The 25,529-nt window shown below is 37.3% G+C and overlaps 1 protein-coding gene across 3 annotated transcripts in view; it reads left to right on the top strand.

The window, feature by feature from the left end:
• The window catches only part of LOC128025252 (MAGUK p55 subfamily member 7), a gene marked incomplete at its 5' end in the record, with an annotated part of 83,438 nt that extends 64,780 nt beyond the window's left edge, over positions 1-18,658 (top strand). For 2 of the 3 annotated variants that reach the window (XM_052611427.1, XM_052611428.1), the window contains 6 exon segments: positions 810-980; positions 4,655-4,735; positions 7,677-7,770; positions 10,231-10,339; positions 11,953-12,096; positions 16,403-18,658. In XM_052611427.1, coding sequence (XP_052467387.1) covers positions 810-980; positions 4,655-4,735; positions 7,677-7,770; positions 10,231-10,339; positions 11,953-12,096; positions 16,403-16,582 — 779 coding nt within the window. In that variant the 3' untranslated portion in view covers positions 16,583-18,658. 3 annotated transcript variants of the gene reach the window in all.
• Positions 18,659-25,529: the final 6,871 nt, after the last annotated feature.

The raw sequence follows: 25,529 nt of genomic DNA, 5'->3' as shown, positions 1-25,529 counted from the left end.
GTAATTTCACTTTGAGGTACAATATCTATAGCAGTAAGATCGATTCCATGAGATATAATTAAATCTAGTGTATGATTTAAAACGATGAGTGGGCCTGGTGACATTTTGCTTGACTCCAAAAGAGTTTATTAGGTCAGTAAACGCAAGTCCTAATGTATCATTTGTATTATCAATGTGAATATTAAAATCTCCCACGATTAGCGCCTTATCAACTTTAACCAGAAGGTCTGAGAGGAAATCTGCAAATTATTTTAGGAATTCTGTATATGGCCCTGGTGGTCTATACACAGTAGCCAGAGATACATTAGATTTATTTTGCATATCTGTCAGTGTAACATTAAGCAGAAGTATTTCAAATGACAAAAATATTTTTAGAAGAAAAGTGAATCTAGTACAAAAAATGTATATAGCACCTTTAAAAGTGGCTCAAGAAGATAAGGATTATGCATGTACAGTACTGTTCATAAGTTTAGACCACAAAAAATAAAAACAATAAATGCAATATTATGCAACAACTGTTTTCAACATTAAAGTAATAAATGTTTATTGAGCACCAAATCAGCTTGTTATATCAGGCCTACTTCCAAAAAGCATATTTATCACTGACCACAACCTCAAACTTATACAGATGCAGCAGGCAGGGCGAATGGCTTGTGAATGTCTCAGTAAAGAATGAGTAAGTGTAGGAGAGTGTTAAGATCCAATAAGACTTCAATGTCTAAATTAGATCCTCATTCTCAAATGCACACAAGAATGTGAGACGAGCTTGTTGTTCTTTTGTCCTTATTTGTTTCTCTCTTCCTCTCCAGCGGGTCTACGGAGGAGTTTTCGTCTCAGCAGAAGAGATAAGAAGACAAATAAATCGATGTATGAATGTAAAAGAAATGATCATTACGACACAGCTGATGTGCCCACTTATGAAGAGGTGACGGCCTACCGCAGAAAACATGGAGACAGGCACAGACTTGTTTTGTTAGTTGGTAAGTGTAACAACTTTTGTTATTTGAAAAGTGTTTTTTTTTTTCTTCCAAATTACCATTTTTAAAAATGTTAAAATACAAAAGGAATTTCAAAAGTTCAAAACAATATTTTGAGGCTATACACAAACAGTGCTTTAACCACAACAGCAATCGAATGTAAATCATATTCTGCTGTGGGACTCAACCTGTCCCTCTGAAAACCTCTAGAGCCGAAGGGACCAGTTGAGGATTAATTCATTTTTGTGACACTTCATTCGCAGCGCTGGTGTTCTATTGGAAAAAAAATTTTTCCTTCGTAATGTTATTCACCAAAGAATTGTTGACACTTATTTTCAAGGGAACAGCGAGGGCTAAACCGCAGTGGGTCGTCAGCTTTACAAGTGAAAAAAAAAAACCTTGAAATTAAATTAGATTTTTAAATGTCAGATTTGTTGCATGTTTGTCAGAAATTCTGGACAAAGAATAAAGAAACCATATCAATGAATTAAGTGTTTCATAAAAGTGTGAATAAAAAGTATTTTAGATTCCCATGACTGATAGTTTGAGGGTTTTGGTTTCCTTTCTTTTGTTTTATTTTTTATTTTTTGTAATGTTGAAATGCTGAATTAACCTATTCCCATCGACCTCCTCCGCTTTAAATTAAGTTCATAATGTGTTTTTCTCAGTGAAAAGAGTTGTTGTGAACATTTCTCAATTACTGACAAGTAATGTTGACCAGGTGTATAAAATATTTCACGTACAATTCTGTGAGAGGTAGCACAGGGTCATGGTTCACTGCAGTAGACCAGGCCATGTGTTTGTGAATGCTACACAGCATATGGATTCCATCACCGTTTTGTTGGTGCATGTAATTAATGGGGTGTGTGTTCACAGGCCTGTGTAGGTGAGTGCAAAAGGTGGTCTGTTTAATTAATCAAACGTTTTCTACTGTCAGGATGGTCCTCTGGTAATTTGCAACTCATACAGTCAGACTAAACCAAATATTTTGTCTCAAGGTGGAGGGCAGCATCATGGATGTATCAGTCGTGACAAAGCCAAGGATGTTGAAAAAGGTTCTGCTGTGTTTTCTCTCTGAACTGTTATTCTGTCCCTTGAGATCATGCTTTAGCTTTTCCTGGCCTGCACTTTTTATTATTTTTTTCCTGTCTGTCTTTATTTCATGCTTTTTTTCGGTTGTTTTATTACGTTTAATAATGCAGCCATCAATGAAGCCATTTGAATCTTTTTCCCCATACATCTATCTCTATGTATGCTATTAATGCAGTTATTCTTCTGACTTCTCTTGCCTGTGTTTGCAGTTTGAATAAAAGTGATTCATTTGAAAGCACATTCAACTTTTACACTCCCATTAGGTGTTTACCCCTGCCTGTGGACAGCAGGGTCAGGCAAAATCGGAACAAAACAGTCCTATTCCCTTTTGCTTTATCTAACACAACTGACCCATGGTTTGTGTTTTGGTTTCAAACAACTTTCCAGACGAATCAAGATCTGATCTGTTTGGATACATATTAATCGAGCGGCCAAAATCAACACGTTTAACATGTGTGCTGCTTTGCAAGCCCACTGTAGTGTTTTAACTGAAACCTGATTATTTAACATAGCAGATGATCTGTTTTTTGTACATGTTTGAGTTAAGATTGAGGAGATTTCAGTTGATAAAGTGATCGTTCAGACCCAGACAGAATAACGGAGGAACAGAAGAATGACCATTGAGGAAAATGATGATCTAAAGGAGCGGTCAGTTTAAACTATGGATCAGATTCTTTATTTCCTTTTATATCAGAATTTTAATTCTCTTTCCAAACATCTCTGTCTGGGCTTTTTTAATTGAACATTACAATTTGGGCTGCATTGTGTTGTTTCTTCCTAGAACTATCAAGTGTAATTTTTCACATTTGAGCAGTTGGCAGGGGCCTGTACAAGTATCATAATGCCTAGTCTCTCTAAAGGCTTAAGCTCGCCAGAAAATGTAAATTGTGAACTTATTACACACACAAATGATAAGAGAGGTTATTTATCAGACACACTTGGTGATAGTACTGTATGATGACATGAGTGTTGAGAGAAGGTTGGACAGTGGCCCCCCACGTTCAGCCAGCCTAGCAGCTCCTCAACTTCATCTGCTCCGCACTTGGCCTGGAAGTTTTTAAGCCTTTCGTATTAGCCTTTCGTATTCTCCCCTAATGAGTGCCTTAATGACTACTGACACTTTTACAGCCGCTGCAACCTGCCCCTGTGAGCACACAGATACACTTGGATTGAAAAACAATTACTCAAATGTGTTATTTTATTGGGGCTGTTGAAGAGTAAAGGGCTGGTTTTTGTTTGGGTCAATAAAGCAAATGACAATAAACCAAATAATCAGAAGAAGGAAAAAAAATGCACGAAGGCAAGTCAGTTAACCCCTCTGACGTGCCTCTGTCCCATTTTGAAGGCTGTTTAGACTGAAGGGATCTGGCTGACTGCTCAGTGCTTGTACTCTGACTACAGGTTTCCATGCTGTTTGTGGCTTTTTGGACACACATGGCTATACATCAGAGATCGGGCGAGCTGCTGCAGAGATGAGTGACTGAGGGCTGTAAACTCATTTAGTGCACCTGATGAGTGAATAGAATAGCCAAGCGACTACGGACCATCCGTCTTCCCTTTGACAAGGTTTCTATGTGGGCCTGGAAGCAGGCAGACAGAGCCTAGTGGGGTCTGAAGATTAACATCCCCTGAAAATAAAGACTTTTTAAGTTTGTGGGTCCTTTTAAGGGGAAGGAGCGTTTGCATATGAAATATGACTGGTTGGAAGCATGTATTGTGGTGTACATTTTTCCTTTTTCACCTATATACAGTACATGCACACATAAACATGGAGTTTTCTCAAACAGGAGCTCCACGTTACTCAGTGACCCTAATACACATGAAATAATCTCCTGTTTCCTCACCATAATAAATCAGCGTCCTACCTTTCTCCTCTATTACTGTAGAATAAGGAAAACGTTTTGCACCGTCACAGGATTCTCATGAAGTCATGATTATATTGGAAAGTGTATGAGGCATCAAATGAAAATGTGTATTCTCTCAGCGAGTATGAAAAACATCTGTTTTGTGTTCTCTAACATATAGATTTTGATTTGTGCATGTCTCATAGCAATCATTAGCGGCTAATAGAAATATCACGCTTGACTGTCTGAATTCATGTGTCAATCTTGGCCCAAATTATTGTTTAATTGTATACACTACCTATCAATGGTTTAGGGTCAGCAAGATCAGTTTATGCTCACCAAGGCAGCATCTAGGGAACATTTTTTTACATTAATTTTACAATTTAAAAAAATGACTTTTTTCTGTGTTAAATGATCCTTCAGAAAGCAGTCTAATATGCTGATACTGTAAACACTTGTATTGTATAATATTTGTATGGAAATTATAGAAGAAAAAAAAACAGGATTCTTTAATATATATGAAGTTCAGAAGAACAGCATTTGTTTGACAGAAATATTTTGTAACCATGTGAAAGTCTTTAAAAGTATTAATGTCTTACCCATACTTTTGGACAGTAGTGTATTTTTAATGATACATTTTTAATTAATGCCAAAAATATAAATAATACAATAGCAGAAAAAAATTATAATAAAAAGAGCATCATGCAAGATATTAATGTATCTCTCTGTTTGCTTATCTAGGTCCTACTGGTGTTGGTTTGAATGAGCTCAAAAGGAAATTGTTGATATCCGATCCACAACATTTTAGTGTCACCATCCCACGTAAGTGCTTCTCTGTGTGTGTGTGTGTGTGTGTGCGACAAAGTATGAGACTGATTCATTTTTGTGGATTTTTTTATTTGGGAGGGGGGGGCACAGTTACCTTTGTGACAATGGCTCTCTCACCTCATCAGACTGTCACAGCTCTACTTGACACATTCCCCTGTCCCCAGCAGCAGAGCCCATGACTGTATCTACCCTTCACTCCCTACAGCATCCAGAAGCACATGATCCAGGGAAATAGACCAGAGCAGATATTTTTGGACATAAACTTGCAATCTATGTATGGAGAAAATGCATATTTAGAGGCAGGAAAGTGAGCGCTAGATCTTGAAAGTTTGAAGGAGTTGGAGACAGTGGCCAGAAAACCTGTGACTGTTGATATAACGGTGGGATGTTTGTTACATTTAAGTTGGTTTTAATAGATGCGTCTGATTCAGGCTCTGACACTTTAAAATGCCACTGGTATTAAAATCCCATCCAAAGATTTTTGCCTTTTATACTGACTAATTTCTCACAAATATGACAAATATGACCCCTGCATTAGTCTGTATTATATAGACTAATGCGAGACCTTACGAGAATTTAGATTAAAGCAATGGATTCTTGGAAAGTGACGGTTTTAAAAAGAGATTTTTTTTTTGTCATCTTTCCCCTTTTAAATAATCCTGCCAGCTCTTACTCTCCTTTTTAAAATGGAGTGATTTAAATATTAAATATATTTCTTTAAATTCTCTAAAGAAGACCAACGTGAACAATTGCTTCACATTTCCAACAACTGGATCTTTTAAAATGCAAACCAGTTGTGGCAGCAACACTAGTGAGATTGTAGAATACGAGTAGTTGGGAGCACTTGAACATTTTGTCTCCTTTCCAGCGTTTACTACTATTTTCCATGGTCTTAGAATGAAATTCAAATTCTTTTTCCACACCAAAAACATTTTCTATGCCACAGAGCTAATGCCGGATTAAATATATTTTATTTCTTTCAGCAGTGCAAGGGAATAGTTTTTTTTTTTAACTTTGTTTTGTGAGCACCAGCAGTTGGAGGTATAATAACAGGTTATCTTATGTCTGTGGTGGGCTGTCATCATGAGAGGGGGATGCCTCTTGAGTAATAATTTACTCCTATCCAACCCAAACCATACTTTCTCCCTTCTCTCTCTCTCTCTCTCTCTCTCTCTCTCTCTCTCTCTCTCTCTCTGTCTGTCATTATCTATAGGGATAGGTTTCCACCTACAAACTAAATGAGGAAAAAAAATTAGACAGTCGCTGGTTCTTGATTTTTATTTTTTTATTTTTTTTGAGAACTGTAAAGTTTTTCTGTAGTCTTTTTGTTGTTGTTGTGTTTTTATTTTATTTATTTTTTGCTCTGATACAAGGCTGCATTTATTTGATCAAAAATACAACATGTAGTAATATTGAAAAAATAATATTGCAAATGTTAAATTTGCAAATGGTTTATTATTATTACAGTTGTGAATGATAGTTCTGATTAAGATTTTTGTGAAGAACCATGATACACTTTTTTTTCTGGGTTTTTTTGTATAGAAAGTTCAAAGCACAGAATTTATTTATTAATATTATATATGTCGGTACCCTTTACAAACACTTTTGATTAATTTATTCTTGCTGAATGAAAGTATTTGTTTATTAAAAAAAAATAATAATAAAAACTTTTGAACTGTAATGGGTTTATTTATGATTTCAAAAATACAGTAAAATTACCCATACATGTCAAGAGATAGAGCAATAGGGGCCTTGAAAAAGCAGAAGGCAAAAAATCAGGGAAGAAAAACTTGGAAGACAGCGAGTTGGAATGGTGATAAAGTTTTATAGTTTGTTTTGGAGCTGCTGGCGGCTTGCAGGCGATTTGTCGGAGGTGTGTTCTCCAGTGACCTTTGACCTCCCCAACACTCTTTAAACACACCGATGTGTCTCTCCGCACGGCAGACTCTGACCCTGGCTGTACCCGGTGGAGCCATGCTGGCTGGACTGGCACGCGCCGTCTGATTTAAAGACAGGAGTTTAAGCAGCTGAAAGCAGGAACGTGGCTAATGAGGGTCAGAGTAAACTCACTGCTGGTACTGTACAGTGTGCTCCTGGGGCTTTACAAGCAGCGTTACACTCACACTGCCCTTTAGAAGCCTCGTGATGAGAAGAGCCAAGACCTTGGAGAGGTGGGAAATGCCCATGGGAAACTCCCTTTAATCAAGGAAATGTCTGTAATAAACATTTCTTCACATGTTCTTCTTGAATCCCCTTCAACCATTAACTTACTCCACCACTGTGCTAAGAAACCCTGCTTGGATCCACTGTTGTCTTTCAGTTAGGGACACAGTATCTAATGCCGCTTAGGGCTGGGTAAAAATATAGTTTTTCCGATTGATTCTAAGAGTGTAGTTAAATTCACAAACAATTGACTCTTATGAACCAGTTATGTTAAGTTTATCCAAAACATGCACCAGTGTAGCCCAATTCCCAATACAATTGACTCTTTCGAGCCAGTTCTTTTAATTCTGTTTACTGTTTTGTTCGCAATCGATTTGTTGAGATATCCAGCCCTAATGTCATTTTATTCATGTTAAAATTTGAGTTTTCTGTACTAGAGCTTTGTTTGTCTGGTTATGTGGATGTGGTTATACAGTTGTGACTTGTGTTTTGTAAAAGCTAGAATACACTACAACTTTTGCCCAGATTTATTCTTGCAAAGTCAATTTTATGAGGTGATTTTAAAACATATAGTGCAGTTTTTCCTGTGTAACCATTTATGAAGTCGACAAGTGCATGATGGGTTTTGAAATCTGTTCCGATTTGGAGTCAATCATCATATTTTATTCGAACATTAAGTGTGAACCTACACAAAACCATCTGAGAAAAACTTCTGATCACATGTAAGATTTCCAACAATGGCTTTTACTTCACTTTGCCTTTTCTTTCACAGATACCTCTCGATCGAAGAGACATCAGGAAAGTGATGGAGTGGAGTATCATTTTATCTCCAAACACCTTTTTGAAGCAGATATTCAGAACAGCAAGTAAGTTACCCTCCAACACAATCTTTCTTAGTCTCGCTTGGATTGAAACACCCTAGTGTGTATTATTTGGAACGAGCGTATGAACATTACTGCTGTGATTTGGATTGGGGTTATGAAAGTTTACCGTGGAGATCAAATAGTCAGTATTAATCATTGAAGATTAGTAGACCGCTTCCTTTATTCTCAGGATTGTGATTATGTCAACCGTAACCCTGACACAAACACTCCACAGTGGAAGAGATATAAATCTGAGAGACGGAGCCTCCGTGGCCAGTTAGTATTCAACACATCGTCCGGAGCCCTGACTGAACTGGAGTAAATCAGCACCCCAGTCAAAACACTGCAAAACAGTTTTCACTGATGTCGTCTGTCTCAGACGCTATGGCAAACATTCACCAGCTCTGCTTTTCGGCTGCCCACTATTCTTTCATTTTTCCATCCATTTCCTTCAAGCAAATTGTGTGTGCGAGTGTGTGTGCTACTTGTGTAGCAGCATGATGTGGGCTGAGATCCCTTCTCTGTAAGTGAGAGTGAGAGGGTGTTGACAGGTTGTCTGTTTCTGTGTGTGCGCGCGGGAGAGGGGGGATCAGACTCCTTTTACCCAGTGGTTCGTAAGCTCAGATTTGTATGGATGGCCTGGTGATGGATGTTTTCTGCAGCCCCTCATCAGAGGATAAAACAACACAACAGGAATGCATATAGAATGTCATCTCACCAGCAAACCAGGCATTTTAACTGCTTTTTGGTGGAAAATACAAGCAGTGGCTTGATCTGTGGTGAAATGAACATGAAAATGAGTAAACCACAGTTATCAAGATCGAGCAGGTGGGCACAAGGGACTGCAACAGGGCTGGAAAAAAAACATTTTTCCCCTTCTTTAAGCATTTTCGCTTCCATTTTAAAAAAAAAATCTGTCTGGACCTATTAATTTATTTAAAAATACATTTAACGTGTAGCTCAGATACAAAGACTTACATTATCAATTAATATATTTTTAGTAGAAAGTCATTAATTGTATGTTTTATTAATTAATTCATATTTTATTATAATAATTAATTTCATTAAAAGCAAGTCCTTATGTAGGTGGTATAATAGGTTATTACTTAGGAATTTAAAATGTTAATATACTTTTAAATAAACAGAAAAACTGTTTACATTGGGGAAAATATTTGTATTTTTTTAATAATGACTAAGATTTGGACACTTGTGTGTTCGAAATTCGAGGAGATTATATTTTGATTGACTACACCATATGACATTTTAAAAGTCATTGCATTTGAACTTGATCTGTTGTTCATTGTTCATTATTCTGCCTTCCAGTGAGAAAACGGCCATTCTCATGTGCAAGCTTGATGCTCTTGTTCCCAAGGAAAACCCTACTTAGTGCTAAAAACAGTTGTTTAAATGATCCCAAAAACCACAGAAGCAACATCCACCCCACCATCCAAAACATGCACCACATCATGACAACAAACGTCTTGACACAAGTCAAGATTTGGGTATTAAAATTAAAGTTTAGTCACTTTGGGAATTCCTGGTAACACTACATGTCACATTAACACCAGAAAACCACCTCTTAGCACCCAACTAAATCAACTTGGCTCACCATCAAATTGCCTTCAATGATAGAGTGTACAGACTTTTAAAACCTGTTTAACAGGAGAAGAGTGGCAGGGAGTCACGTTAGCTTCTAAATATGATCGCCCAATCACAGGTTACTGTTAGAACAGTCTGGGCCCAAGAGTGTGAGCGTGTTTATAGTTTTCACTTCAAAGACCTTTGGATTGATACTTAGGGAAAAATGAAGAAGCCTGTACATACAGTATAAAGAACATTTCAACAGTTTCAGTAGTGGTGATTTTAGTGGCCTGTGTTGCATAACCAAATATTCATGGAATATTACAATACCGTGCTTTCGTAAGACCTCATTCTTCTGGAATATTTTCCATATCCTTCCACATCTCTTGCTAATATGTATGTCCTAAAAATACACGCTGTGGTGCTGATCAGAAAAAAAAAACAAAAATCAAATGAACTGATTGAAAGTGAGGCAGATTAAACAGTGGGAAAGTGTTTGTTTGTCTTTGTCTTCTCGGGAAGTCCACTTATTCTTGCTTTTGGCATTCAAGCCTGCCTGTGCTGCGAGGAAACAGGTGTTACTGATTTAAACTGTAACATAGAAGATTATACAAAAGAGCCTTGTGTCAGACTGTCTGGAATTGCCATGTGGGGAATGATGCGAGTCATGGTGAACATGTCTAAGCAGCCTTTTACACTGAAAGCACCAAGACAGGCTGGAAGTAAACAATGGGTTACGAGTTTCCTGTCATTATCCTGTCCATTGGCTTTTCTTTATATTCTAGGGTGGTGTCACGTAGAGTCATGGGCATTGCTTTTGCATTTCTCATCAGTCATTACATCAAACCTCTCCTGTTCTTTCTATCTTTTCCTATGCCTCAGATTCATTGAACATGGAGAGTATAAGGGAAACTACTATGGGACGAGCTTCGATTCTGTACGTTCAGTCCTGTCGAAGAACAAGGTGTGCCTTCTAGATGTACAGCCACATGTGAGTAACTCCGTTCCTCTGATACACATTCTTCCTCTCTATTTTACCTCCCTGTGCGTCACTCCATTCTTCAGTCTCTGTTCCAGATTTATTTTCCCCCTTCTCACAGGTGTGACATTCCACACTATTCTTCCTGGATCTTTACAGAGATCAGTGTGGTGTGTGTTTGAGTTTGCACATTTCCTTTTTGGTCTTCAGGTCAGGCAGGAGATTTAATGTTATTTCTACTAATTGTCCCATGTTTGAAGAAGCTTTTATGGAGAAATCAAATCAAATCAGCTTAATAGCACGCATACTGAGGTGAAAATACAAAATGTTTACTTTATTGATAACATAATGTAGTTAACATACCATAACAAGTGAGCTATTTTGCGGAATATTTTCAAATATTTCAAATGATACATTGATATTAGTTCAACAAACAAGTAGAGACGTATATTTAAAGGCATACTCAACCACAAAATAATTTTTTTGTCATTAATCCCTTACCCCCATGTTGTTCCAAACCCGTAAAAGCTTCACAATTTAAGATATTTTGAATAAAAACCAGGAGGTTTGTGTCCGTCCCATTGACTGTCATCTAAAATAAACTGTCAATGTCTAGAAAAGGATGAAATACATTGTCAGAATAGTCCATCTGCCATCAGTGTTTAACTGTAACAATATGTATATATTTTTTTACGCGAAGAAAACAAAAATAACAGCATGGTGGTAAGTAATTAATGACTATATTTTCATTTTGGGGAGGAGAAATCCTGTGTTACTTACATTTTAGACATAATATTGTCTGTTTTGTTCTATTTTTCAAATTAAAATAGTTCCGAACAGAAGTATTGCACGTTATTTCCTTATTAACGGTAAAGCTGTGGATTTAACTGCTTTAAAAACAGGTGATGTAGGTATTCAGTGGTGTTCTGTGGAAGCTTCTGTCATTAAAACAAATACCTCATCTGTGTAAAAATATCTGGCAAAGAAGCTCTTTCTTATTCTGATTCTATTTTATTGCTAAAAATTGCAGAGCAGCTCTGAGAAGTTTTTACTGAATGTCTGTGTGCACATGCAGAATGATTTGTGTGAGTGATGTAGCCCTTGGCCACTTTTTACTTTGGTTCGGAACAGTAAATGACATCGACATGTTTACATTTTGATCGAATGATCCCTTTAAATGTAGAGTGGCAAAATCATTTTTAATTATAGGGCTAGAAAAAGGGTGGAAATGCTGATTTTCCAAACTAGATCATAACTATTGGAGAAAAATGCTGCAAAATGTTACAACACACTTAAGAGCCTATGCTTAATTCAGTCACTTGAAAAATCTCCAAATGAAAAATGCGGTAAAGTTCAGTGGTCTGATTGTTTTGAAGATTTCCTCAAGATCTCGACTACCTTAAGTGTAATGTGTCTGACCGAAGTGCTTTATTTTCACTCGTGGAGTCAGATCAGTTGAACTCAGTGTGAATCAGCTGCTCTGTTTTCTGTCAAAATGTAACTGTGACTAACAGTAATAATTTACAGAAGTATCAGTGTCAAACTAAATCATGATGACATGAGTGATGCTGCTTTAATGACTGTGGTTCACCCTGCTCCCTTTTTTCATATTCTTTCTCCATCAGACGCTAAAGCATCTTCGCACAGCCGAGTTTAAGCCCTATGTGGTGTTTGTGAAGCCTCCATCCATCGAGCGTTTGAGAGAGACCAGGAAGAACGCGAAAGTCATCTCAAGCAAAGACGATAAGAACTCGTCCAAACCCTTCTCGGTAATACACACCACACACAGCTTTGACTTCAATCTGTCCATCTTTCATCCTCTCTCATCCTTGATGTGATCTCTTTTCTCTCTCAATAGGTAACTGTGGGTTTTAGGTCGTGTTCACTGAATTTTCATTACACTATCTCACATAGTTCTTGGTGAAATAAGAAATAGATTTCATCACTTCCTGGAAATATTCACATCATTTATTATAGTCATTCTCCCTTTTGGACCAACCAAACTTATTGCTTAAACGTGTGTGCGTGTGTGTGTGTGTGTGTGTGTGTGTGTGTGTGTGTGTGTGTGTGTGTGTGTGTGTGTGTGTGTGTGTGTGTGTGTGTGTGTGTGTGTGTGTGTGTGTGTGTGTGTGTGTGTGTGTGTGTGTGTGTGTGTGCGCGTGCACGTATCACGTGTGTGTTTGTGTAACTGGTCTCCTGAGCGGCAACCTGATATGAGCCCCATGAGCTCACACTACACCTGTAGGACTGCACTCAAAGAAAACACATGCAATCAATTAACACATACACCAGACCCTTGCCCAGTCCTGCCGTTAGTTTGTGCTTTGTGTGTGTGTGTGTGATGTGGTGTGAATATGCGGGGTTTCTAATGACTTTCCCAGAGTTCAGCTCTTGCCTGTGTATCTCGAGTCTGCACCAGGGCCAAGTGTGCTTGATACAGCATAAGTAACCCCAGGAACCCGACTCCACCACACGCCGAGATGGCTTGATGCCGATTGTTACTGCAGAGACATTCTGTGTCAAATGCAGTTAGGATTTCAAAACATGTGCTCACCTTTCAACCTATTGACCCAACAAGTGTCCAAATGCAATATGTACTCTTTTTCTTCTTTTGCACAACACCGATCAGCAATAGTAGCTCATGGCAGTATTGCGCAGGAATTCCTATACTGGATGCTAATCATTTTCACACAGCAAATTTGGTCTGTTTATCCATTATGATTTTATAGAAGCAGCTGCTAAAACATAAATGGCATCCACATTATTGTCTGTCTGAGTTCATCTAGGCTGCAGTGCGACACACAAACATTGTGATTTTGTTTAGTTTTTTCTGCTGTTGTATGTATTGATATAAAGAATTTTCACCATATACTTGAATAGCTTTATTTGGGAAGAATTTTGATGGTGATTTTTTTGTTTGGGAGTGTACTGTATATGCATACAAAAAAAAAAACATACAAACAAAAAAGGGCTGTAAAATAAATTTTCATTTGAGTGCAAATTATTGTTTTAGGGTTCAACAATTTGGGAAAATGTGCTATATTTAGATATTTGCACTTTAGTACTCTTTACAGCAATCAACTGAAACCTCTTTCAGTAATCCGTTTTATTAAAAAGATTTATTTCCACTTCCCACTGTTCCCACTGTTTTTGAGGGTGAAATATGATTATTTTCAATATGACTACATATGAATTTCAAGTACAGTATAAGAAATATGCTGCAAGAGTACTTTTGTACTGTAAAAAAAAGAGCATTTAATATAACAGTAATGATGATAATAATAATAAAATTGTATTTTTATTAGTTTGTCTTAATTTCCTCACATTTATTTTCCCGCTATGCTAACAAGAAATATATGCACACACATGCAGCTCAACTTTGAGACACTGAATCTCTGTATCATGAGCTGCTTGCTTGTTAATGAACTGCCAGGCTTCACTCTTGATGTCGCAGCACACATTTATTAAATTAAATCACAGCATTCGTGATTTGCCATAGTGCTAAGCCATATCCCGATATCTATTTTATTTTGAAATATTGTGCTGCCCTAATACACATTATTTCAACAACTTTGAAACTGAATAGATACTGGTCACCTTAATTCAAACAACTGAATGTGCGATTTGACCACGCCATACTCCCCAAAGTTTTAAATTCCCAAAATCACAAAAAATTATGCCATTGTCATTGGTAATGCTGCCCTTGCTCTCTCTGTTGTAAGAGCAACTGTATCAAAGGCTGTCCAAACAATCCAAACAAACTTACCAAAAATGCATTATTAACCCTGACAGTGTTAAAGGCACCCAGATTCAGCCTATTATAGGTACGTAAGAAAAAATGTGTTTGATGAAATGTCACAGTATTTCTTTTCCAAAGAGACGCTGTGTCTGTTAGAGCCATGAATTTGAGTGCTGTCGTCTCTGTGCAAGAAAACAGGCATCCCTCTGTTTCTGTGAATCCAGTCTTCCACTCTATTGTTCTCCCTTTTAGTATTGCCTGTATAACATTAATGTGTAAAAGATCTAAATATCACTCTTTCTTTTTTTATAGGAGTAGCAAAAAAACAAAAAAAGATTGGAGTTTCATAAAAATGTCATCAGAGGTGGAAGAGTAGAGTGTCATAATGAGGAATGGAAACATAAGCTACAGAGGAGGATGTTTTTTGTAGTTGTTGTATTTGTGAATTTTTTTTTTTGACCTGTGCTCTGTGAAAGTCAGCCCAGTCCACAGATGAAGTGCCTTTACTTTGGGAATATAAAACAGGGACCTTTTGACGACCCAGAGATGTCCTTTTTGAACTGGTTTAATGATAAGGACAGGTGCACTTTATATGATCCATTAAAAATCAATTTTCTGGCAAGGATTGATAGATAAACAGACTGACTGTGGAGGGAGCTTAGTACTCAAGAAACTCTTCTATTTTTGAGGAGGGAAGACCTGGATGTTGAGTGAGAACGTGCATTAGAGCCTTTGGGAAATAAACAATCGGAAAGAAATGCAGAGGAAAAATGGATTTAAACCCTTGAAACTGATCAGATTTGGTAATAACACTCCCCTAGAGGCACAATACCTCAATTAGCATGAGGTTTTTATTTGATGACAGAATGACGAAAAAATTAGTTCAGACCTTGGGCCAAACACAAGCTAATCCACCACGTTGAACCAGAGCTTTATTAAAGCCATGTCTTGGTCAATGAACTGCGACTTTTGAAGTGTTCTGCCAATAACTGTCAGGTTGAGAGACTGCTGTAATTTTCAGAATGCCAGCAGCTCTGTGACCCAAAATTAAACTGAAATGTTGACTAAATCTCAACTCTTGATCAAGAAAGAAGGACTGGGAAAGATGGGAAGGCTTCAACAGATAGTGGGAGGGGAAGTTGGTGTCTAACAATGGCCATGCACCATGGTTTCACTAAGCTTGCCACTGTCTTGTCTGCTAATGCCAAATTTCAACATTTCCATACTTTCTATGTGCTTAATAGCTTCTCGGCACAATTTAAAACCTTTTAAATCTGTCCAAAATCTTCTAATTTAGAGAGTGGCAATATGGGAAGTCGTGGCCTAGTGGTTAGAGAGTTTGACTCCTAACCCTAGGGTTGTGGGTTCAAATCTCGGGCCAGCAATACCATGACTGAAGTGCCCTTGAGCAAGGCATCGAACCCCCAACTGCTCCCCGGGCGCCGCAGCATAAATGGCTGCCCACTCCTCTGGGTGTGTGTGTGTGTGTGTGTGTTCACTGCTGTGTGTGTGTGTGTGTGCACTTTGGATGGGTTAAATTCAGAGCACAAATTCTGAGTATGGGTCACCATACTTGGGCTGTACGTCACGTAACTTTCACTTTTTTCTCTTTTCACTTGTTTTATAGCATCATATCGCTCTCAGTATGGGTCCTGTGTTTGTGTTGTAAAAGTTTAGTCTATATTGGTAAAGCCACTCAGACCCTGCCATGTTCTTTGAGACTGGAACCAAATGCCAAGATTGCCCACATAAACACTTAATTAGGACACACAACCCCAGAAAGGTCAAAGGTCATGTTACAAAGTCCATGTAAAAAAAAAGAGTACTTTGTGGTAAGAAGTTGATGTGTTTGTTGTAAAGTGTGTCTGATTTTAGCCTGTTGTATTTTTACAGTTTTTCAGCAATGTCTGTTGTTTTGAATGGTAAAAATATGTAATTAATAATTACTGTTGATTGTTTTGTTGGGTGTTTAAGTGCCAATGCAAAGGTATAAAATTGTGGTCCGTTTATTCACTCAACTGTTCCTGTGATCAAAACCACTGGAGATCCAGACCTCAAACTATAACTTTAACTGTGCACCACCTCTGTTGAACATTAAATATCAGTTTATAGTTTAATTTTATCACGTGTATATATTTCTGTATTTCTGCATCTAAAGCAGTTTTATTGTAAACCAAAAAAATAGTTTTTAATTAAGTCGATGTTGTGGGTATCTTTGAAAGTCCTTTTTGGAAGCTAGTTTTCAGAATACTGTGGGAAAGTGTTTTGGACTTTTTTTGGGGGGGCATATTTTATGTCTTTAAAATGAACTTTGAATGAATGTGTTTATTGTTTAGGAGGAGGACTTCCAGGAGATGATCAGTGCTGCTCAGATGATGGAAAACCAGTACGGTCACCTCTTTGAAAAGGTCATCGTGAATGATGACCTCACGATCGCCTTCAACGAGCTCAAGCAGGCGCTCAGGAAAGTGGAGACAGAAGCTCAGTGGGTGCCCGTTAGCTGGACTCATTCCTGATTGATGGCACATAACAGGACAAAAGGAACAAGGACTAAGGGAAAGACTTGAAGAACTGTGATAGATTTCATTTTATTGTGTATTTTTATTTTTGGCTGTAGATGGTGATGGGGAATGCTATATTTGTCTTGATATATCTATTCTTGGAGACTAAAGTGGAAGCATATAGATTTGTTTTTGTTTTGTGGTGGATATAGCTAAAGTGTGTGATTGCACTCAGAAATTCAGCAAACGTCTGATTGTTTAGCCGCCGCTGAGATAGTGTTTCAGACTGCCAATCAAGTGGTCTGGTGGTATTGACCACTCCTTGGTGTATTTTTAACATTAGTTTATAGAAACCTAAGGGATGGACATTATTTTTCTGTGCTCAAAGTACACATTTTTGTATTTCAGAACTTAGCACACTGTATTCCATTGGCCTGTTCCTCTGCATCTAGTTTTATCAGCACGCTATTAACTATATACGTGAGGTTGGATGATGTGATGTTCAGTGGGCCCAAATTGATTTTATTTAAATAGAAAATTAATATATTTTGATATTTTTGGAACTTTTACTTTTTTAGCTCATTCCCTATTGAGATTTTTACATCAAAATCAGAGCTGTGAGGATTTATTTAGCCTTTTTAGTAAGTGCTCTTGGCTGATCAAAGCCTCAGGGTCTCTGTAGACAGAGCTTTTATTAATGTACAGTATAATCCAATGTGTGCAGAAAAGCTTACTGCTTTTCTTCAGTTTCATCTCTCTTTTTCCTCTATCCCCTTTTCCTTCCATCTTCCAATTTGCTTTATTGCCCAGTCTACAAGGACTAGCTGTTGTTAAGGGCAGGCATTTGGAAAGAACATGCGTGGGAATATACTCCGTCTGAGCTGATTAGTCAAGAGTCTTGGAAGTCTAACAGCAGCACTTCCACAGTTGAATCTCATTGAAATTGATGTGAAATGGTAAGCGGAAATGGCATTTCAGACAAGATTAGTTCACTCAAAAATGAAAATTCTGTCATAATTCAGTTCTTTGGTATAGTTTGAATACAGAACACAAGTCATGCAGACTTATGGTACTTGATTATTTTTGGTGCACAACTGACCTCCTCCAACTTAATGGGTTTCTGACCACTATAGTGGTTCTAACCAAGAGTTTCAGCAGCCCAGGATATTTGGCCGAAACGGACCAATATATAGTCTGGATAGACTTAATGACATTTAGTTTGCGCTTCTCAGATGATACAGTTTGAATAGCTGTTTTGTGCACATAAGGTGGAAAAGTACAGCAGCGTAAACACGTCAGCAGTTTGGACACATTACGTGTGCAAAAGAATGCTAAAGTAGCAGAATGTAAAACTAGTTGGAAATATCAAGACTATGACTGCTTTAATTTATCATCTGAGAACATTATATCCTGAAGTGACCAAAATTTATTTACCCAAACGTTATTTTAAGTTTTTGACCAAATTTAACTTTAGTTTTTCTGTATTGCTGTTGAAAAATCATTTTGGCGCATCACTAGTAACAACTTAAGAGTGCGTAAATGTTGACAAAATTGTCATTTATTGGGTGAACTGGTGAGGTCTTTTCTTACTTTTAAAGGGATAAAGATATGTCACTTAATGCATGCTTTTCTCGTCGTTTAGTTATTTTAGCACATTGGTTTACAGTCAGGCAGTGTCAGTCTCTCACTATGTACTGTTACTGAATTTAGTTTAGTCCTATGGTCCACTTAAATACGAATTAAAATCAAGGTGCACTGATGTTTATTTGATTCACTGTTAGTTTTGTTCTTGTCTTGGTTTTTTCATATATTTCAGAGTTGTTCCATACTTCACAATACAAAAGTTTCAAAACTTTTGTCAAGCTTCAAAGTCTTTCATTTCTTAAATGAAATATGCAAAGTCAATATTGAATCCTGTATTTTTTGTAATATACCTCTGTATCTGGTTGTCTGTCCTCTCCCAAGTGGTCTCAGATAAATTTTTTGGAAGCCTCATCTGAACAATTATTCATGTATTGTTTTGTTCTGGCAATGATCATGAGTTTACAACCTGTGCTGTTATAAAATGTAATTAAATATGCCAATCAGTTATGTTCTGTATACTTCTTATTCAACAGGCTTGTGAAAAGTGAGGTGTTCCTAGTCCCATCATTAATAACCAGTGTTTCCTTTAATAGTTCATTCACATCAGCATTTTTTAGGTCTTCAGACACAAAGGGCCAGTGGGACAGACTCATCGCTCACTACTGAGATCTCATTGTCTGATGAAATGCCAAAACAAACCAGCAGCCAACACGGCGACCCATAATCCTCCAGCTCTGATGAAAGGGATGGTTGACACGAGACAGGAAGATGAACAGGGTTTGAGTGTAGCTGGCCAGGAAGAGGTAACAATGATTTTCAAGATTGTTAGAAGTGCACTTCATGTGTCACTAATTTCATTCTGTTTTCCCCTTGTTCTTTACGGAGCCCTGTACATGAAATGCAGGAAAAAATAGTTGGCTAAATCGTGCGCACTATTTACTAATTTGTTCCCTCAATGTACTAAAACGTGCGCACGATTACTATTGTGTTCCCTCGATTTACTATTTAGTTCACTCGATTTATAAATTGCGCACACGATTTACTAGTTCGTTCCCTCGATTTGCAAATCAAGGGAACGCAATAGCAAATCGAGGGAAAGCAATAGTAATTGTGCGCACGATATACTAATTCGTTCCCTCAATTTTTTTTTTTTTTTTTTTTTGCATATCATGTGCGGGGCTCCATAGTTCTTATCATTAGTAAAGGGAGAGTTATTGGTGAAAAATGATTAAAAGGGATAGTTCTTTAAAAAATTAAAACAAGAAATTTGTCATTTCATTGCCTCAATGTCATTCCTAGTGTATATCTTTCTTCTTTAAGAAAACAAAGAACATACCCCCCTCAATAAAATTACAGTCTGTTTGGTTACCAACTTGTCTCAATGTTTTTTTTTTTTTATTCAGTGGAAGAAAGCATGGTAAGTTATGGTTGGGAATGACATGAGGATGAGTAAATGTTGACATTTTTATTTCCATGTCTCAGCCTTGCATTACAGAGCAAAGATCATATGGACCCTTTTGTTTTTATTGTGCTTTTGTGTCCTTTTGGAAAGTGTAACATCTACTTATTTAAATTGGAAAAAGAGCAAACAGTACTTTAAATAAAAAAAATTCCCCTATGTTCCATGAAAAAAAAAAGTCATGGATTTTTAACGGCAAGTAAGGTGAGTAAATGTTTACTGAATTCAACTATTCCTTTCGACATAGAATTTAAAAAAAGTCTTGAAACAAGGAAAAAGTGCAAAATGTCACTGTCAAAACATGCTTGAGCACATCCTTACTCACTTTTCCATCCATTTCTCCCTCACTTCTTTTCCTTTAAACTGTCAAACACAGGAAGTGTGTCACAGGACTGCTCATCTGGTGAACCGTGGGAATGGTGAGATGTCGTAATACTGTTGTAATAATAATAAGGATGTGTTTGTGTGTGTCAGGTAGAGACCATTATACCAACCTCCTCTGATTACCATCTTAGTCGCAACAGGCCTGTCAGAAAGCCAGTGCCACTTACAGCCAGGACAGAGCTCAGCAGGTTTGGCAGAAGTAAGATGAGGAAATGAGAGAGCGAGTCGGGCCGCTGGGGGAAAAGACAGACAAGTCTACTTTAAACTTAATCAGCACTGGTGCCACAGCGCCTTAGCACTTGTCTGTATGAGGCTGTAACCATTGTGTAGAAAACATTTTGATGCCTTGCTCACTTAGCACACTTCCTGGTCTCTTTGAGTCAGATCCTGGGGTGAGAAGTCCAGCAGGTCCTCTTGGTTTTTTTCTGTTCTCTATTCATTTTGTCTTTATGGCGATTCATTTAGTTACATTCATTTTTGTTTGTTTTCCCCATGTGTCAGGGGTTCTTAGGATTCTCTCAGAGTTCCCAGGGCTCATGTGATGGTGCCACTCTTTTATAGTTTAACCGTGTGAAAAGTGTGGATGAATGACTGTGTGTTTCATTAGGAAAAGTTGTGTGTAAAATGTAAGCCAGACACACTCAGGAGGAGGGAGGTTTAGCGTCTATGTCTCAAGGCCATGTTCATGACGTGTCCATCAAGCGATATACTGTGTGTGTGTGTGTGTGTCTGTGTGTGTCTGTGTGTGTATGCTATTTGATAAATAGCATGTTTTTTTTTTTTTAAACAGCATTTATTTGAAATAGATTTTTTTGTTTGACAATGTAGAAATGTTTATTGTAACAATTCTTGCCAAACTCGGATAGCAGTCAATTTCGGCATATCTGCGATCATGCATTTTTTATATAGTTGGCATCTTGGTTGGCATACAGTTAACAACTGCTTTAGTGAGGGAAAAAAAGTGAGTTTGAGCTACACAATGGTGTGTGTAATATTTATTTATTTTTATCTACAGTAATAATGTTTTGGGAGTTTTATTTAAAATCATCTTGGCTCAGAATTGACTGAGATTATGCGTGAAGGCATGACGCTTCTGCTTGCACCAACTTGAGTGTATCAGATGAAGAATCAGTGTTCAGTATGTTTTCCAGACACTTTTTTTACGCTTTCAGTCTTGCATCAACCTGTTTGGTGTTCTCCCACAACTTAGAACAGAGCAGACAGGAAAGCGTGTAGTCAGATTAGGTTTCTGCCACACTGTCATTAATAATCAAGCAGCCCCAGAGAGGCAGCCCCATTACCTCTGACACATCTTGAATCTTTGAAACTCCCTCTTGTTCTGTTATTTCCCACCACAACCCTCTTACAGACAGTTATTCACTATATGTTACTGATTAAGTCAGTGATGTTGATTGAATATTACATACATTATCTTTACTCTCTCCATGCCCTCTCCAGAATGAAATCATCTTAAGCTTCTCTGAACCACATCGTGACTCAATATGAAGGTGGGGGGAGTCAGAAGAGCACGGTTAAAATGAAAGCTCTTTGTTTTAAAGTGAACCGTTCACCAAAGCCCTAAGAGCCCTGCTTCTTTTATCCAACTTTTCATGGCTCTCCTCTACATAAATCTCTGCAGAGTGCTGCTATGATGACGAATTTTTGTAGGACAACCCTGAGGTTAGCATCACCCTGGTTCCCTTGACAAAATCACGACAGGATTTTTCCATTGGCTTTCGGATTATTGCAGGAAATAAGCTCTGTGACCGACAAAAGTTTATGATTCATACATGTTTTCTTCATCATGATAATCTTCACGAATGAACACAACTTTTATGAATTGTGAAGCCTAAATACAACTGAAACTTAAAAATCTAATATAAATGAACTATGTCACAGTCGCTTGACTTCAATATCACCACCATTAAGCTTCTGATAACGCTTTCAAACATTTTCCACCAGATCCTGACGATGATGCCCCCTCCTGAAATACACGGGCCAGTGTGAGGTTGTCTGGCCCCTTCTTCCTGATCCTGACCCCTCTCTCCTGGGGATGTGTTGTAAGCATTAGGACTGGATGAGTTGCACAGAGCAGAAGTGGAGGTGGATGCGTAGGTGGGTCACTGGGGTTAGGGGGTCTCTCTACTACTACTGAAGTTTGATATTCGTCCAAAAGACACTCTGGAGGGAGAAAGCAGTCTCCCTCGTGCTTAGATTCTCACTATTCCCAAGCTTTAATCTCTCCACACTTTCCTCTTCTCCGCTTCGAACCCATAATTCAAGCATTATCACTCACAACAGGACATATCTCCTCTTTCTGTCCCCTTCCTGGCTGGATTTGAACACATAAGTTCTTGCGATGTGACACTTTACTGTCTGGCTTGTTAATACTTTGCCCTCATGCTGTTTGTCTGTTTTGGCTCTCACAGTCCGCTCTGGTTTCCTCATCTGATTTTAGAAAGACAGAGAAAAGGGTAACAAGAGCCAAAGAGGAAAGATATACAAGACAAAGGGTGGTGGATTGGGTACAGAAGTGAAGAATGGGCTTTCTCTTGTTTTAACTGTACATTACTTCACGTCTGAGGTGTCGACCCTTGCAGGTCTGCGAAACCTTGAACTGCTCATCTTAATCAAAATGAGAACAACGAGACATCAAAGCGATTCACTCCAGTAAAGGTAATAGAGATGTGAATTTAATATTTAACCGTGATCTCAGTCACCACTATAATCACACAATCTAAAAGCAGCTTGGAGGTCAAAGGTTAATTTACTTAATTTGAGAAGTGTTGCAATCCAGCTGATGTATGCAGAGTTGAAATTCCGTTCAAGACCCTGTCTGCTAAAAACATAATGAAAACAGGACAAAATGAGTAAGTTTGAGGCATTATACCGACAATATGTAGACAATATGCAGAGGAACCACTGGTGTAAAGACAGACTGATGGAACACATTTACTTTTACAGCTACACATGGACTGTTTTGGGAAATCATTGTAAATGTTTAGGGAATGTATCAGCCGTGTTTGCAGAAAAATTTGGCCAACTCTTGAGAATGTTAGGGTAACACTTTGGCTACTAAGAAGAGTCACCCCTAATTTTAGATGAAAATGTTAGATGGCTTTTGCATCTGAACTCTTCATATGTATGTGTAGCTATACACACACACATATACACATAATTATTTAAGAAATTACTCTTTGCCCTTTACTTTGTGACAAAGAAAGTGACAAAGAAATTGTTACAAAAGCATTGTTTCAAATAAATGGTGTTCCTTTGAACTTTCTATTCATCAAAGAATCTGGAAAAAAAAATATCATGGTCCACAAAAATATTAAGAATTATTAGACACAATTATTACTGTTACTTTTGATCAGTTGAATATGTCCTTGCAGGATAAAATTATTAATTTAATAAATAACAACTTATCTAATCAGAAGAAGATCGAAAAAGGAAGAAAATGGTCTTATTGATGAATCTGATTCATCATATAATTATTTTTTAGAAAAGATAGTTATAAAAGACAGCCCAACTGTATACTGCTCACTGGCTAAAAGTAAAGTCAGCGAAGACACACTGGTCAATAAACACACACACTCACCTTGGCCAAAAACTAACCCTATAAGTATACAGTGGCCAATTTAGGCAAAGTGTGTGTTATGTAAAAACTGAGGAGCCTGCTTAATCACAACTTTGTGCATAAGCTTGCTGAGTGTGTCAGTCTGTATGTATCCGCAGAACCTGCAGGGGAATATTTGTTGGTTGGTGATGATTGTGACTGTCACAGTTTCCTTCAGCGATGCCATGTCAGAGTCTGAGGATAGACAGCTCAGCCTCAGCCAGTGAATACTGAACCTAATGAGAGAGTGGATTTTAGTCTGGAGACCAATCCTGAATCACATTATCTTCTCATTCAAGCTGAGTAAACACAGTCCTACAGTCTCATCAGGCGTGCAAACATTTGTGCAGGTTAAAGATCACACAGCCAACTCATTTATATTAATGACCAATGCAATCTATTAGAAACTATCACAGCCATGACAAGCACAAAATGGGTCGCATTCTAAATATAATTAGAGATAATGACATTGTTCCAAAAGATTTCTATTTCACGCAAATGATAACCTTTATATTCATAAAAGAATCCTTAAAAACATGCATCACAATTTCCACATAAATTACTAAGCAACATAACTGTTTTCAGCATGGATCATTATAAGAAATGTTTCTGAACATTTAAGAATGATTTCTGAAGAATCATGTGACACTGACTAACTGGAGTAATGCTTAATGGAAATTCAACTTTGTAATCAAAGAAATAATTACATTTTAAATGTATCAAAACGGGATCAAAATGATGCATTCTGATTCTGGTCGGCCTTCACCAGCTGATGTATTGCACACTAAAACACATTCACTAATACTGTTGCTGTAAGCTTTATGTGTCTGCATGACCCGGTCTCTCCCCTTAACACTGTGGTATGTTCACATCTCAAGGGTGTACGAACCTCCCCATAGCAATATTTAACCCTAACAGGTTGTCATCAGCTCAGAACATTTAAAGCGTGTCATACATAAGATGACTCATGTAACACACCATCAGCGCAAGCACAACATAAAAGAGGCTTTTGCCCCTGGCGAGAGCCTGGAACCACTAAAGCACTAAATCCTGGCTTGCGTGTAGAAATCCCTCTCAAATGTAAGGTGCTGTGAACTGCATGCGAGAGCGGTCACGTCTAATTAAGGCTTAAGAGGCAGATGTTGGACATATCACTATCTGATCTGAGTGAAGGGAAAATAAAAGACTTCTAGTCGTAAAAGCCACATGGAATCTTTGCACCCAGAACTCTAGAAAGCTCAATTATTCACTCAATTCCATTGTTTTTGCATTTGTTTTTGTCAGTTAAATTTTTATTTAATATTTTGGCTAATATGATTATTTTGTGTGCCTCAAAGTAAACTAAAGAAAATGGTAATCATTACTGAATTGGAGCTTTATATCTTCCAGTTGTGATTTCTTATCTCACAATGTGATTTATTTATTTTTACATCAGATTTTAATACATATATTTTTTTTAAATCATAATTACCCTCCTTTCCATAATTACCTTCCATATCAGCTATCACTATATGAGTGTTTTGGATTATTTGAAAATTTCTTATATATATATATATATATATATATATATATATATATATATATATATATATATATATATATATATATATATATATATATATATATATATATATATATAAAGATTTAGAAATTCCTAGTTAATGTTAATGAAACCTTATTGTAGTGTTACCATGCATATGATCTTTTGCTACACTTTTTTTTTCTCTAAATTTCACAGATGATTAAAAAGGACGCATTACATTTTGAAGAAGAAAAACAAACTGCATTTCCTTGTAAAACGTACACTAATAAAATTTGTTTTATTTATAACTTATCATTTTTACAGTGTATTTTAGACAGGATAATAACATAATTTTTTTTTTTGTTTTTTAAATTTGTCCTGCTATTGTCTGTGAACA

This window comes from Carassius gibelio, chromosome A12 (genome assembly GCF_023724105.1).
Source record: "Carassius gibelio isolate Cgi1373 ecotype wild population from Czech Republic chromosome A12, carGib1.2-hapl.c, whole genome shotgun sequence".
Classification (NCBI taxonomy): Eukaryota; Metazoa; Chordata; class Actinopteri; order Cypriniformes; family Cyprinidae; genus Carassius; species Carassius gibelio.
Note: the sequence above shows the minus strand (reverse complement) of the source record. Positions and strands in the feature narration are given on the sequence as shown.